Source organism: Aureococcus anophagefferens (genome assembly GCF_000186865.1).
Source record: "Aureococcus anophagefferens unplaced genomic scaffold AURANscaffold_11, whole genome shotgun sequence".
Lineage (NCBI taxonomy): Eukaryota > Pelagophyceae > Pelagomonadales > Pelagomonadaceae > Aureococcus > Aureococcus anophagefferens.
In genome coordinates, this window is record NW_008705571.1 from 302,854 (window position 1) to 318,480 (window position 15,627).

At 70.1% G+C, this 15,627-nt stretch overlaps 3 protein-coding genes across 3 annotated transcripts; 1 reads left to right on the plus strand and 2 right to left on the minus strand.

The window, feature by feature from the left end:
• Positions 1 to 709: 709 nt before the first annotated feature.
• AURANDRAFT_59065 (hypothetical protein) lies at positions 710 to 2,167 on the minus strand (the record flags this gene model as incomplete). The annotated part of the gene is made up of 1 exon (XM_009039527.1): positions 710 to 2,167. One exon carries the CDS (start codon positions 2,165 to 2,167, stop codon positions 710 to 712), a length of 1,458 nt encoding a protein of 485 aa, XP_009037775.1.
• Positions 2,168 to 6,963: 4,796 nt separating this feature from the next.
• Positions 6,964 to 7,800, minus strand: AURANDRAFT_64624 (expressed protein; the record flags this gene model as incomplete). The annotated part of the gene is made up of 1 exon (XM_009039526.1): positions 6,964 to 7,800. The coding sequence occupies one exon, from the start codon at positions 7,798 to 7,800 to the stop codon at positions 6,964 to 6,966; it is 837 nt and encodes a 278-aa protein (XP_009037774.1).
• A 6,193-nt stretch (positions 7,801 to 13,993) lies between these two features.
• On the plus strand, positions 13,994 to 14,386 carry AURANDRAFT_27586 (hypothetical protein; the record flags this gene model as incomplete). The annotated part of the gene is made up of 1 exon (XM_009039298.1): positions 13,994 to 14,386. A coding segment is annotated over one exon (393 nt), but the record flags the coding sequence as incomplete, so codon positions are not given.
• Positions 14,387 to 15,627: the final 1,241 nt, after the last annotated feature.

Consider the following 15,627-nt stretch of genomic DNA (forward strand, 5'->3'; position numbering starts at 1 on the left):
AACGATTTTGCTCAAGCTGCGACTCCAGGCTCGCTTTCTTGCCTCGCAGAAGCTCGAGCTGTCCTTTATAGACGTCGATCTGACGCCACAGCTCAAGCAGTGCATCTTCGAGAAGGGAAGAGGGGCCCTCGTTGTGCACCTTCTCGTGCAGGCGCTCTTCATCACGCGACTTTGTGCGCTCCCACTTCGGCCTCTGCGGCGACTTCTCCGGGCGCCGGGGATTCTTGAGACGCTCCAGCCACTCGAGTATTTCTCGAGTACAGTTCGCGCGCCACGAAAGCTTCCGCGGATCGTATGGACAATCGTGGCGCGCGATCTGGATGATCCCGTGCATTCTGCATCTGCGGCAATTCCTCTCAGCAGGGTAGAAGCGCCGAGAATCCCGAGAATTTGTGGGCGTCGCGGTGGCCGCGGGCGACGCGGTGGCCGCGGGCGACGTGGTGGCCGCGGGCGTCGCGGTGGCCGCGGGCGACGCGTCATCTTCCGCGCCCTCGTTCACGGACACGGCGGGCGGCGGCGTCGTCTTAGACCGCGTTTGCACCATCGTAATTTTGGCTTTCAGGAAGCTTGAAGCACTATTGCAGCTCGGGTTGACCTTTCAACAAACAATGTTGAAGTAGTTTGTGGGCTGGCGAAATGACGCCAAACCCCGCGACGAAAACTCAACGACGAACCCCCCAGCAACGTATACCGCTTACGCTCCCCCCGACTAGGCCTCGGGCTTGAGGAGCGGGAAGGCGATGACGTCGCGGATGGACGGCGCGTTCGTGAGGAGCATGACGAGGCGGTCGATGCCGATGCCGAGGCCGCCCGTGGGCGGGAGGCCGTGCTCGACGGCGGCGAGGAAGTCCTCGTCGACGCCGCAGGCCTCGTCGTCGCCCGCGGCCTTCTTCGCGGCCTGGGCCTCGAAGCGCGCGCGCTGGTCGACGGGGTCCGTGAGCTCTGAGTAGGCGTTGGCGAGCTCGCGGCCGACGCAGAAGAGCTCGAAGCGCTCGACGAGGCCCGGCTTCGACCGGTGGGGCTTGGCCAACGGCGAGATCTCCACGGGGTAGTCCGTGACGAACGTCGGCTGCCGGAGCGACGCCTCGCAGAGCTCCTCGAAGCAGCAGTTCAGCAGGTAGCCGAGGGTCTCCTGCTTGTCCGCGAGGGCCGCGGGCACGCCCGCGGCCTTGGCCGCGGCCTTGGCCTCGTCCAAATCCAGCCCCTCGAAGTCGACGCCCGCGTCCCTCACGACCTCGGACATCGTCACGCGGCGCCACGGCGCCGACACGTCGATGGTCTCGTCCGCGTAGGGCAGCTGCGTCGTGCCCACGAGATTCTCCGCCAGGGACTCGACGAGCGTCTCCGTGAGGACCATCATGTCGTCGTAGTCCGCGTAGGCCTGGTAGAGCTCGACGGACGTGAACTCGGGGTTGTGCCGCGTCGACACGCCCTCGTTGCGGAAGATGCGGCCGAGCTCGTAGACGCGGTCGAAGCCGCCCACCACCAGGCGCTTGAGGTGGAGCTCCGTGGCGATGCGCAGCGTCAGGTCCAAATCCAGCGCGTTGTGCTTCGTCTCGAAGGGCTTCGCCTCCGCGCCCCCCGGCTGGCTGTGGAGCGTCGGCGTCTCGATCTCGAGGAACCCCCGGTCGTCCAGAAAGCGCCGGATGCCCGACGTGATCTTCGCGCGGAGCTCGAAGGTGCGCCGCACGTCCGGGTTCGCGATGAGGTCGAGCTCGCGGCGCCGGTACCGCGTCTGCACGTCGACGAGGCCCTTGTGCTTGTCCGGCAACGGCGCGAGGGCCTTCGTGAGCATGGTCCAGTCGTCGACGTAGACGCTCAGCTCGCCCTTGTCCGTGCGCTTCACCGTGCCGCTCGCGCCGACCACGTCGCCGCCGTCCGTCCACTCCAGCAGATTCTTGAACGTCTTCGGGTCGCCGTCGCCGAGGCCGCCGTTGACGCGCTTCTTCTCGAGGAAGAGCTGGATCTCGCCCGTCGCGTCGCGCAGCCCGAAGAAGGCGAGCTTCTTGCCGAAGACGCGCTTCGCCATGAGGCGCCCGCAGACCGACACGCGCGCGCCCTCGTCCTCCGCGCCGTTCTCCAGACCCGCCCACTCGGCCTGCGCCGCCGCCGCGCTGTGCGACGCCTCGAAGCCGTAGGCGAAGGGCTCGACGCCCGCGGCGCGCATGGCCTCGGCCTTGGCCAGGCGCCGGCCGCGGAGCTCCGCGTACGCCTCCGTCGCGTCGCCGCCCGCGTCCGGCGGCGGCTCGAGCAGGGCCTTGAGCCGCACGAGCTCCGCGACGGCCGCGACGACCTCGGGACTCTTGTTCCCGAGGCCCTGGCCCTCCTTCAAATCCCGGATCAGCGCCCCCTGCGCCTCGACCTGCGCCGCGACGCCCGCGTCGGGCGCCGCCGGCGGTGGTGTTGCGACCGTCGCGCGCAGGCCCCGCCGCTGGAGGTGTGATCGCGGCACCGACGCGCGCTGGAGCGCGCGGCACAGCGCGAGCATGCCCGCGAGGTGCAGGCGCATTGACGAAAGCTGCGCGTCGACGACGAGCCGCTCGACGACGCCGAAGGAGACAGCTCGAGGAATGGGTTCAACAGCAACGAGGATGCTGAAATGATCAACCAAGCGGGTCAAAGCTGGCTATTGAGAGCCCTCGGCAGCCCCGGCGCCTCGGGGCACCGCCCAGGAGCCTCGTCGAGCGGTCAATGAGGCCCGCCGCCGCCATGCCGAACAACTGGATCGTGGTGCACAAGCTGGCGCTGTCGAAAATTGATGACGGCGACTTCGCCGCCGCGGAGACGCTGCACCGAAAGGCGCTCGCGCTCGTCGAGAAGCAGCAGCCGGACAGCCTGAACCTCGCACGTGCGCAGGAACACCTAGCGTGCCTGCTCTTTAACAAGTTCCGCGACTATGCCGCCGCGGAGCCGCTGTTCCGAAAAGCGCTCGCGATCCGCGAGGACCAGCAAGGGCCGGAGTCTGAGCATGTCGCGCGCTCGCTTTGTAACATCGCGCATTGTCTCAAGAGCAAGGGCGACTACGCCGCCGCGGAGCCGCTGTACCGGCAGGCGCTCGCGATCAACGAGAACCACTGCGGTTCGGAGCACGCGAGATTCGGACGCGTGAAGACGGCCTTGCTCGAGATCAAGCGCGCGCGCGAGCGGGCCGGCGCCGCCGCCGCCGTCGCGCCGCCGGCGCCGAAGCGGCAGAAGCGGAGCGAGGAATCGGACGGCGCTACGGAGGACGATTGCGTCATCACGGGCTCTCGGTCGGCGGAGGAACGCGACGCGGAGCTCCTCCGCAACGCGATCTCCGTCGCCGAGGACTCGGACGCCGAGGCGGATGCGCCGAAAGCGCCCGGCGAGGGCGCGCAGCCGACGTGCGCGGGCACGCTCGAGGACCAGCTCGCGAAGCTCCGCGACGGCCTCGAGGGCGACGGCTTCGACGTCGCCGTCGCTTTGACGTGGTGCGAGGAGAACGGCGCGGACAAGCTCTACGAGATCGTCGAGGCGAAGATGGTCGACGAGTTCGTCGCGAGCCTCGCGCTCAAGCCCGTGAAGGCCAAGGTCCTGAAGGCGCGCCTCCGCGCCTTCGTCGCCGCCGGGGGGTGATTGATCTTGCGATGGCCGCGGCGCCAGGGGCCTGCCACGGCGGCCTGCCCGACGGCGCGGCGGCCGTCGCGCAACGACGACGCAGGCTTCTAAGTGCCCTCTTCGCTGCGCGGTGGCGTCTCAACCGGCCGATACGACTCGGAGGATCTCAAGAAACCGCCGCGGCGCGCGTCTCGCGCGCGGTTTCACCGCGCGGCCGGTTGCGGACTGCTTAAGCTGGATTGCGGACGTGGTTCACGACGACGACGACGACGCGGCGCGGCGCGCAGGGCCCGCAGCTGCGTGACCCGCCAGCGCGCGGTGTTTGCGACAGCATCGGCCTCGGGAGAGACGTTGAGAGCGTTGAGAGTTTGCAATCTCATGGAGCACTCCAGTGTAACCTGTTGCTGGCATGGGCTCTAGAAATTTCAGGCGCCTGCCCTCGCCGTAGCGACCAAACCACTCAGCGGTATGCGCTCCTTGGCCGAGGTCGCCGCCGGGCGCCCGCGCGTCGCGCCGCTCAAGGCGCAGGTGGGGGTCGTCGAGCGGTTCGAGCAACTGCTGGACGCCTGGCCGAAGCGGTGCCGCGACAACGCCGCGCGCGCCCCGCGTCTCGACGACACGCACACACGCGCCGCCCCTCGAGACGCGACGAACCCACGCAGGCGCGGCGGCAGCGGCGGCAGTGGCGGCGGCGCGCGATGGACCTGCTCGCGGAGCACGGCGGGTTGCCGGCGGAGGTGCGGAAGCGCGCGTGGTCGACGGTGCTCGAGGCGGCCGTGGAGTCGCCGAAGCCCGCGGCGGCGGCGCCCGCGGCGGCGTCGCCCGCGCCGTCCGAGGACGCGTCGAACGCGTCGCCCGCGGCCGCGACGCCCGCCGAGGCGGCGCGGCGGAACTTCGAGGCGGCGCCCGGCGGCGAGTCCGGGAGCTCCTGCGGCAGCACGGCGGCGGAGCCCAAGGAGGAGGAGGAGGAGGAGGAGGACGCGGAGGTCGCGGCGATCGCGGCGAACGCGCGGCGTGCGGGCGGCGACGACGACGCGATGCGCTGGGCGCGGGCGCGGCGGCGGTCCGACACGGGGCGCCTGAGCCCGAGCGACGAGCTGCCCCGGGAGATCGCGCTGGACGTGCCGCGGACCTTCCACGGCGCGGAGGAGGCGGCGCCGGACGCGATCTCGAACGCGAAGCTCCGGCGGCTCCTGACGCACTTCGCGCGGACGGCGAGCGAGGACATGAAGTACTGCCAGGGCATGAACTTCCTCGGCGGCGCGCTCCTGCGCGTTTTTGATGACGGCGCGTCCGGGGGCGCGCGGACGACGACGGTCGACGCGGGCACGTACAACGCGTTCCGGGGGTTGATGGCGCTCGTGACGCCGCTCTACGTCCCCGACTTCCGGGGCCTCCGGGAGCTCGTGGCCGTCGCCGGCGCGTTGCTACCGAAGTTCGCGCCGCGGCTCGCGCGCGTGCTCGACGACGAGGGCCTGGACCTCATGCCCATCGCGTCGGGCTGGTGTTTGACCCTGTTCGCGTCGTCCGACATGGCCGACGATTTGCTGCTCTGCTGCTGGGACTTTTTGCTGCTGGGCACGCCGAGCCGCCGCGAGCTGCTGCTGGAGCAGGGCGAGGAGCGGGCGGACTACGCGTCGGGCGACGAGAGCGACCGGGAGCCGCCCGCGCGCGCCGCGTCCGCGCGCGCGGCGGCCGCCGCGCCGGCGCGGCGGTCGCTCCTCCGGAGCGCGACGTCCATGCGCTGGTCGCGCAGGAAGACCCCGCCGCCGGCGCCGGACGCGGGCGAGCGGCCCGAGTGCGCGACGTCGGAGCGCCACGTCGTGCTCCTGCGGCTCTGCCTCGTCATGCTCCGCCTCGGCGACGAGGCCATCGAGGGCGACGCCGACGGCCTCGAGGCGCTGTCCCTCCTCGGGTCCCGCTTCTTCCCCGCAAGCCCCGAGGCGCTCTGCGGCCTCCTCGCGCGGACGACCGTCGACGGCCGCGCGGCCCGCGCGGCGGCCCGCGCGCACGCGCGCGACCGCGCCGCGGACGGCGCCGGCGCCGCGCCGCGCCCGCGGAAGAAGAAGTCCGTCGCGCGCTTCCTCTCGACGCCGTTCCGGGCCGCGGCGCGGCGGAAGCGCGTCGTCTTCGGGCGGGCGAAGCGCCGGGCCGACGCCGCCGCCGCCGCCGCGGAGGCCCCGGACGACGACCCGGCGCTCCGGTCGCTGCCGAACCCGCGGCCGCGGCCGCTCGCGCCCGCGGCCGCGCCCGCCGCGGCGCCGGACGAGGACCCGTCGTTAAAAACCCTCTAGGTGCGTCTGTTGCTAGCGGGACTTCGGGGACTTAGGAGCTGGCGGGATGGCGCGGCGCGCGAGGCTCAGAGGCGCGCGCTCAGTGGAACTCGCCGGAGTTCTGCACCGCGGCCTCGGCGTCGGCCAGCTTCTTGAGGCGCTTGGCGCTGCGGTCGCGGAGCGCCGCGGCGAACTCGGCCTCCCAGTCCTCGTCCTCCTTGATGCGCTTGAGCTCGCACGCCTTCTCGTGCGCGCGGTCCTTGTCCTCCTGGGCCTCGCGATCCGCGTCTAACTGCGCCTGGCACTCGCGGGCCTGCTTCTCAATCTTGTGAATTCGGTCGAAGACGTCGTCGCCCTTGCGCTTCTTGGACTTCTTGGCCTTCTTCTTCTTCTTCTTCTTCTCGGCCGAGTCCGAAGCCGACTCCGAGTCGGAGGGCGACGACTTGGACGACTCGCGGCGGGCGTCGATGTCCGCGAGCGGCTCGTAGAGGGGCCGGTACTGCTGCGCGCACTTCAGGGCCCACCCCGCATCCGCGCCCGTCTCAGCCATCTGGAGGTACTTGCGGACCTCGGCGAGCTGCGCCTCCTTGGCCCGCGCTTCCGCGGCCGCCGTCCCCGCCTCCGCCGTCTTCGTGCGCTCCAGCGCCTTGAGTTTCTCGAGATCGCTCTCGCTAGCGGCCATCGTGGGGAGGCGCGCGGGCGCGACGAGGGCAGCCGGGTTAGGCCTCGAGGTTGGTGCCTTTGCCTTGGGGGGCGTCGAGGCTTTTGCTTCAATGTTGACGCTTGACAGCAACTCTCATCGTCGCCCTTGGCGCCTCGAGGGAAGACCTGTCGGACGCCAGCGGATAGACGCTGGCAAGGCACAGCATCAGGATATGAAAAGTGCAAAATGGGCAGCCTGAGTTCGAGTTTTTTGTTACAAGTTTACGCGCGGCCATCCAGGAACCGTGGATGGCGCGGTGCACTTGGACATGGCGGCCGCCTACCGCAAGCGCAGCCTGAACTACCCCACAGAGTCGACGACCCCGCGACGTCCCTGGGCCACCGGCGCACGAAGCCCGGGGAGAATCTAGACGCGCCTCGGGCGCGCGACGAATCTCCGCGCGAATTGAACTTAAGTCGGCGGCTTCGACGGCGGCGGCTTCGGCGGCTCCGACGACGGCCGCTTCGGCGGCTCCGCCGGGGCCGGGGGCTTGGCGTAGTCGGACGGGTGGTTCCGCGGCGGCGGCTTGGAGGACGTCGGGAACGCGCTCTCGTAGGCGCTGGAGTCGCGGCCCCACGCGGCCGCGCGCTTCGCGCCCGGCGTCCAGGGCCGCTCCTTGATCTTGCGCCGGGGCACGGGCCGCCGCGCCGTCGCCGCGCCGCGCATGGCGACGCGGATGTTGTCGACGACCGCGGCGACGCGCGCGTCCGCGTCCGTCGAGTCGATGGCGTGGCACGCGGCGTCCGCGTGGAAGGCGAGCACGTGGCCGTCGTCGACGCCGTAGACCCAGAAGGAGACGCGCGCGCCGACGGCGCGGAAGAGGGGCGACCGGGGCACCGTCGCCGCCTTGGGCCGCTTCGGCCGGTCCGGCGTCAAAGCCTCGGCGACGTAGATCCGCGACACGCGGTACGCGGCCGTGACGCCGACGAGAAACTCGTCGAACTCGAGGTCGCCGGCGGTCATCTCGTCGTCCAGCGCCCGCAGCTCCGCGGGGATGTCCTCGAACTCCGAGTCGTCGACGGCGGCTTTCGACGCGCTCGGCGGCCGCGGGTGCCGCGCGAGCACGTCGCCGCCGATCGTCGCGAGCACGATCGTCGACACGCCGGGGAAGATGCGCTCCACGTCGCGCAGGAGGCTCTCGTAGCGCTTCTGCGACTCGGCGACGACGCGCGCGTCGTAGGACGCGCCGCTCTTCTGGCCGAGCGCCGCTTTTGCCAGATCCGAGAGCTTGTCGAGGAACTTGACCATGTTTTTGCTGGTGCTTTGTGGTTTGTGCTTTGTGGTTTGCGCTCGGCGCTCGGCGCACGGCGCAGCGGTGCGACGCGGCGGTTCGGCGCGCGCGAGAGGCGCTGGCGCTCGGCGCAGCGGCGAACGCGTCGTGGCGCGGCGGCGCGCGCGCAACAGAGTGCCCAGGCGGAATTGCCAAGGGGTAATAAATAGTAGATTTATATCCCCTTGGAATTGCCGCAATTCAGCGACACCTCCGACCTTTGCTGCACGGTCGCTGGCGGACAAAAGATCAGCCAGACGAAACGATGGGAACGTCTCTGGACTTAATCACGTCGCGCCGCTGTCAGTTTTCTTCCCCGGGCCGCGGGGAACCCACGCGCTCGGGCACAGTCCTTGTCTGGCGGCGCCTGCGCGTTTTTTCGCTGCGACGACGGCTGGAAGACGAGTAACGGTCGGCGTCTTCGCGCGCGGGCAAGGCTGCGGCCGCTGGAAATCGTGATTTTGCGCTAAAGAACGACACCTCCTCTTCGATTACGTTCCTTGCATGGTGTTGAACGCGTCAACGCTTACTCCGGGTGTCGAGCGTGCGATTCCGGACACCCGATTTCAGGCGCTCGGGCGCGTTCCCGACGAGCGCCCGAGCGCATGTGTTCGGGCTGTAGGCGCTGCGCTCGCCGTACCAAAGCTTGCCGTACTCGCGGAACGTATCGGCGGACCCCCTGGACGGGTTCTGGTTCGCGGCGAAGCGCTTTTGGAGCTGTTCTGCCGCCTGGAAATCTCGACATTGCCTATATCGGAGGGTTTTCGGTGCTGCATGCAGCGTTTCGTGCGGACCGATCACCGTCGCTGCGTTCCGCCGGGCGGTCGACATCATAGAGCTCCTGCGTGAAGCTCTACGCGGTCGTCGGCGACCGCAAGGCGTCCCGCACGCGCCGAGCCGCCTTGGCTGAAACCGGCGGATGGTCGCCGCGGCCCAGTGCGGCCGCGTCTGGGCTTTGCTCGAGGTGTCTGCGGTCCGTGCGCCCGACAGGGGTCCCGACGGCTTCTCCTGAGCGCCAGGTTGCTGCAGAGAGTACCGTGGATCGCGTTTAGGGGTCCAAAACACCTGAATTTCACCTAAACGCACTCCAAGATGTCTCTCTTGACTTCTTTCGGGACAACTGTGGAAGCGACTAGCGTCGATTTGAAATCGATTTGTTCAGTGCGAGTCAGCGGGGCGCGCGGGCGCTGAATAGGGCGTGCCAAGGAGTGCTCTAAGGTGGAAATCAGGTGGTTGGCCCCCTAAACGCGGCCCACGGTACTCTCTGCAGCAACCTGGCGCTCAGGAGAAGCCATCGGGACCCCCGTCGGGCGCACGGACCGCAGACACCTCGAGGAAAGCCCAGACGCGGCCGCACTGGCCCGCGGCGACCATCCGCCGGTTTCGGCCGAGGCGCCTTCGGCGAGTGTCGGGCATCTTCTGGGTGTCGAAGACGACGTAGAGCATCACGTAGGAGCTCTATGATGTCGATCCGCCCGGCGGAACGCAGCGACGGTGATCGGTCGACGCGAAACGCTGCGTTTGGCCCCGAAACGAATCGTTTGGGAGCAGCTGGTCCAAAACTAGCTCTGGCACGCCGATATCGCAGCACACACCAACTTCAAAGCCTTGGAGGGCACGAACCATATGCCCACCGCCTTCGACTACATCCAGATCATCGCCTGCGGCCAGAACCACACCGCGGTGCGCGTTTTCGGGAATCCGTCGCGCAGGCGCCGCGCATCGACCGCGTGTCGGCGAATGCGAAAGCGGGCACCCAAAAGTGGTTCGCGACAGCGTGGCCAATGTATCAACCGACGCGAAAACGGCTGAGGTGTCGATTTCTACCGGTGCGCGCGTGCTGGAGCCCAGGACCGAGCCCTCCCGGCCTCGGGCGACGATCTCGCTCCCAGCCGCGCGCGCCCGCACGACGCGCTCGCGCGATGAAACTTTGCAGAGCGTCGCACCCAAGGTAGTACTCGACTCTCACCAAGTTTGGGCCGGTCGGAGCGCCATCACGTCGACATCTCGCGCTGCCAGCGCCGGCGGCGCCTGTGGAGAAATTCGATTGGTCCAGGCCGGCGACCGTGGCTGACAGGCAACTTGGTCAACTTGGCAGGCATTCCGAGTCCGCTGCTCGAGAATTTAGCCGCAAAAAGGTGCGCGCACGGTGTCTCGAGTTCCTTTGGGCCACGCGCGGGGGACGCGCGGAACGCGAAGGGCGAGAGGCGATGTCAAGGGGGTGGTTTTCGGATCCCAGTCGTGAGATTGGCCGCCTTTGGCTCGAGGGGGGCGCTGGGGGCGCCGCAGCTCCGCGGCGTGCCCCGACGGCGCCCCGGCGCCAGCGCTGGCGCCGTGCGGCGGGGCCCTCGGCGCCGCCGCGTGGTCGCGACGTGCCCGCCTCCTTCGGAACTCGTCCGTTCGAATCGCGCGCCGCGCGAGCCGGCGGTCCCCCGGCCCCCGCACCGTTTCGCCGGTGCGGGGCCGCGTGCTATCGCTTCGACGTGCCGCCGCCTCGACGCCCACCCCGTGACACCATCTCTCACCTCTCTGAACTCCCGCAGGCACCGCGTCGACGAGTCCTACGTCTCCATGGCCGCGCGTTTCGCCTCCCGCCTCTCCTCGAAGCTCCAGCTCCCCGCCGCGGCGGCCGCCTCGTGCGGTGCGCTCGTCGTCGCGCAGAACGATGCGGCGCGCTGCGATGGATGGAAATTCTGGCAGAAGAAGGCCCCAGCCGCGGAGCTGCTGGCGTCGTCGCCGTCGCGCAAGGCGACGCTCGCGGACCTCGGGGAGCCGATGACCGCCGGCGGCGTGAGCTTCCCGGCGGCCAACGAGGCCGGGTCCCTCAAGCTCGCGGGCTGCGGCGCGCGGCCCGCGTCCCCGGACCTTTCGATCGCTCGGCCGACCGAGCCCTTCCCCTTTTTCAGGCGTGCGGGCCAAGTACGGCATCGTCCCCGTCTACGTCGTGGGCCTCTACGCGCACCCGGACCTCCGCGTGGGCGCTGACGGCGACGCGCTCGCGGCGCTCCGCGGCGCGCCGAGCGCCACGAACGAATTCCGCCTCACGCTCGTCCGCGACGTGTCGACGTCGACCTTCGTCACGGCCCTCGAGGAGCAGGTCCTCCCGCGCGCCGGCAAGGCCGAGACCGACGCCTTCTCCCAGGCCTGCCAGGCGGGCCTCGCGGACACGCTCCCGAACAAGTCGACGATCGTGCTCCGCCTCAAGCCCGGCGGCACCGTCGACCTCCTCGCCGGCGGCGCCGTCGTCGCCTCCGTGGACGCCCCCAAGGTCGCCGACGCGCTCCTCGACGTCTACGTCGGCCCCAACGCTGTCAGCCCCGCCGCGCGCGACTCCATCTGCGCGGGCCTCAAGGCCTTCTGAGCGCGAGCGACGCAGGTCGCCGCGGAGAGCGACGATCGCCGCCTAACAACCCCCTTGCCTGCCTGCGGTTGTCCCAGGGGCGTCGCGCGTCGACGAGCTCTTGCCTCGAGGCTCGAGCCGGCCGTGCCGTCTAGACGCGGCCACGAGTGGCTCGCCGGGGAACTCGAGGCTTGAGGGGGGTCGGTGGCGCCCTCGGCGCCCTCGGGACGAGGGCGCCGCCCCCTCGGCCGACGCCCTCGGCTGAGGGATTTTCCCCTCGTCCGAGGGAGCCGAGCGTCCGAGGGTCCGAAAGGTCCGAGGGCGCCGAGGGCGCCGACGGCCGCTGATTGGCCAAGGCACGCCCGGCCGATCAGCAGCCCTTCCCGAAGGTTCGGCCATCCGTCGTTTTAAGGTTATGAGGGGGGGCGGCAGCCCAAAGGCGCAGCCCTTGGGCGTCCCTGGGCGCGCCGTGGGTGCCGGCATTGACGCCCACGGTCGCGACGGTCCCCGAGACGGGGCGCAGCCAAGAGCGGCGGCCGTGCGGCGCTTTCCCCTCGCGGCGCCGTGGGCTGCCTACACGTCGGCGCGGGCACGAGGTCCTGTCGGTCCTAGGCCGCGCAGTCGCCCCAGTCGATGATGGAGCGTGGCCCGGGGGCGGCCAGGGATGATCTCTCCTGGCTGCTGACGCTGGTGCTGCCGTGGATCATCACGGAGTCTCCGTCGGACCGCCGCGGCGCCCGAGCCCCGACCGGACGAACTCGACGATTTCGAGTCTCACGACCCAGCCCTTGTACCGAGACGACGCCTGGGTGACGACGAACGATTCCCGATGCTGCAGTGACTCGAAACGAGTCGATGGGTTGGGAGGCGTCGAGCGCGCCCCACCCGAGCCTCTGAGAATCGCCCGCCTGTTCCCCGACGCCATCGCCTGGACGTCCCGTTTTCACCGGCGCGTCGTCCGTCAGGATGCGGCCCATGCAGCCACTGAGATCGTTGCGCATCTCCGCGTATTCGCTGAGCGGCGCGGGTGCAAAGCCTGTCATCAATCATGCAGCCCGTACATCCAGCGCCCGGGGGGTCACCAACGGTTCGCCGCCCTCGTCCGATGGACGTGCGCTCGTCCGACGGCCGTGCGCTCGTCCGACGGCCGAGTCCTCGTCCGAGGGCGCCGATCCGCCGTCCGAGGGTCCGAGGGCGTCGGCCGAGGGGGCGGCGCCCTCGTCCCGAGGGCGCCGAGGGCGCCGAGGGCGCCACTGACCCCCCTCAACTCGAGGCAATTACGAGCCCGGGAGGCGGCGAAGTCGATGTTGAAAGGAATCGCCGACCCGCCGCGGCCCCGGGCACAACATGGACGGGTCGAGCACGGGTTCGTCCATGGACGACGAGCTCTTCAAGAGCGCCCACGAGCCCGCGGCGCTCTGGGCCAAATACCTCGCGCGCCGCCAGGCTCGCAACCCTCTGTATTTGCGGAGGACGCTGAGCTACTGCCCCGAGGCGACCCGCATCGGCGACGCGCCGGCGACGCCGGCCGTCGCGTCGCCGCGCTACGTGAAGCTACGGCTCGCGGCGGACCTCGCCGCCTACCCCGCGCGCGCCGTCGCCGACGCGGGCGCCGCGCGGCGTCCGCCGCGCGCCGCGCCGCGCGCCGGGGGACGCGCCCCTCCGCAGGCGACAAGTGGCTGTGCCTGACGCTCTACGAGCGCCGCGCCGAGGGCTACCGCCCCCTCGAGGCCGCGCGGCCCCTGCGGCTCGCCGTCGCGCGCGAGCCGCGGGGCGCGAAGAAGGCGGGCAAGAAGCGCAAGGCCGACGCCGACGGCGGCGGCGGCGGCGACGAGGTCTGGGTCGCGTTCGGCGTCGAGGCCTCCGCGGCGCTCGCCGGCGAGCGGGACCTCGTCGTCGCGCTCCAGCTCTTCGACGCGCCCGCGGGCGGCGCCGACCGCCTCGACTGGGCGTCCGGCTGCGCGTTCGCCGCGGCCGTCGTCGGCGAGGCCGACGCGCGCGCGCGGTGGCCCGTCGCGCAGCGCGGCGCGGCGACGCCCCTCGCGCGGGCGAGCCACGCGGCGCTGCGGCCCCTCGCGGAGCTCGCGGGCGGCGCCGGCGGCGGCGGGCTCGAGGCGCTGCTCGCGGCCGGCGGGCCCGGCCGCCGCGGCGGCTTCGACTCGATCACGCTCGCGCCGCTCGACCTCGCGGCGCCGGAGGGCTCGGCCGGCGCCGCGGCGCTCACGCTGCCCGTCGGCGCGGCGCTGAGCGCGCTGCCCGTCGCCGGGCCGCCGCCGGCCGCGGGCGCGGCCGCGGAGCCGCCCGCGCCGCCGGCCGCGGCGACCGCGGACCCGCCGTCGCGCGCGCCGGCCTGCGTCTTCTACCACCTCGTCTACGACGCGAGCGGGCCGGGCGCCGCGCCGCGGCTCGCGTCGCGCGTGGACCGCGTCGACGAGCCCACGTGCGCGTGGTGCGCGGCGTCGTTCGGCGACGCGCGGGGACTCGTCGCGCACCTCGCCGCGCACCACTCGCCCCAGCTCCGCTTCGAGGCGCTCCTCGACGACCGCGACCGGCTCCACGTCGTCGCGACGCCCGCGGAGCTCCACGTGCCCCGGCCGGGCGACGCGCCGGCCGACGGCGACGGCGGCGGCGCCGCGGACTTTTCGTACCTCCGCCGCGAGGGCGCGCCCGTCGCCGCGCCGGCCGTGCCCCGCGCCGCCGCCGCCGACGCGGCCGCCGTCCGCCTCGCCGCCGTCGCCGCGGCCGACGCCGCGGACGACGCCGCGAAGCCGCCCGGCGCGGCCGCCGCGGCCGCCGCGCGCGCGCGGCCGCCGCCGACGCGCCAGTACTACCACGCGCGCACGTCCGCGCCCATCGCGCCCCAGCTCCTCGCCGCGGGCTACGACAGCGACGACGACGTCGACGAGGAGTGGCGCCTCGAGCGCGCGGAGCAGCTCCTCGAGGAGTTCGAGGACGTCACGCCCCAGGAGAAGGCCTTCATGAAGCTCTGGAACCGCTGGGTCTTCCGCAACCCCATCCAGGCCGACCGCACCGTGCCCCGCGCCGTCAACGCCTTCGCCGCCGACCTCGCGTCCCAGCTCGTCCGCCAGAACCTCCGCCACAACCTCCTCCTCCACCTCCTCCACCTCTGGGACAACTCCCTCCTCTCCGCGCAGAACATCACGGACTGCATGGCCATCGTCGACGACAAGGCCGCGCAGCAGCTGGCGGCGGAGGGGGCGTAAAGGTCGGGCCGGCGCGCCGGTGTGGCGGGGCGGCGCGGGCGTCGGTCGTTCTTGAAACCTCCTCGAGTCCCGGCGGGCGCGACGGGCCGCGGCGCGTCGCGACGTCGTCGCGGGGCGTGGGCGGCGCGACGGACGAGCGGCGTCGAGGAGGCGCGGCGGCGCGCGCGCGAAGGCGGGAGAAAAGGCCGCATTCGCGGACGCGCGCGGCGACGGGCGCGCGCGCGCGCGCGGGTTTGTGCGTCGGTCGAGCAGAGGGAGTCCCGGCGGGGGCGGGGCGAGGCGCGGCGGGCGGCGAGCGGCGTTTTACGGCGCGAGGAAACGGGCGTATTCGGGCGTCGAAGTGTCCAGAGCAGGGTACTTGGGGGTACTTGGCAATGGTCGCCAAGAAACCCGCACGATTTGGACTTGGGCGTTTTCAGAGAAGTGGTGGGACTCGATGAGTCGTAGTAGTAGTCGACGAGTGGTAGTCGATCGCTATGAAGATAAAACCCGCACGAAAGCGGCTTGGTTTTAAAAAGGTCTTCTGGAGTAGAGTGTTGCGTCGAGAGACGCAGAAGAGAAACCCGCACAAAAAGGCACGGATTTTGTTTTTGGGTTGGGTTGGTTCGCTCCAATTGGAGCTGTATTGGTTTTGGGTTTGGGTTGATTGGGGGGGGAGCGCGAAAGAGATGGATCGACGTGCAGCTCGACTCTCGGAAGAGGGCGCACAGAAGCTCGCTGTCTGCTTTCACATTAACAAATCGCCGGAACAAGAGGCTGAATCTCAGCAGATCGTAGGACAAAGCCTACTCTCATGCTTACAATACCCCGTTCCATATTTAAGTCGTCTACAAAGGATTTATCCCTCCCAACATTCGAAATTGCGATGGAGTATGATGCTCGGCCGAAGCCTATCGTGATGCGTGTAACATCGGGAGAGGTGAATATCGTCGCTTTCCAGCATGGATTCTGACTTAGAGGCGTTCAGTCATAATCCTACAGATGGTAGCTTCGCGGCACTAGCTGTTCAGCTAACCGCAATGACCAAATATCTGAACCAACGGTTCCTCTCGTACTAAGTTAGATTACTGTCGCGACAACCGTTCATCAGTAGGGTAAAACTAACCTGTCTCACGACGGTCTAAACCCAGCTCACGTTCCCTGTTAGTGGGTGAACAATCCTACACTTGGTGACTTCTGCGACACAATGATAGGAAGAGCCGACATCGAAGAATCAAAAAGCAACGTCGCTATGAACGCTT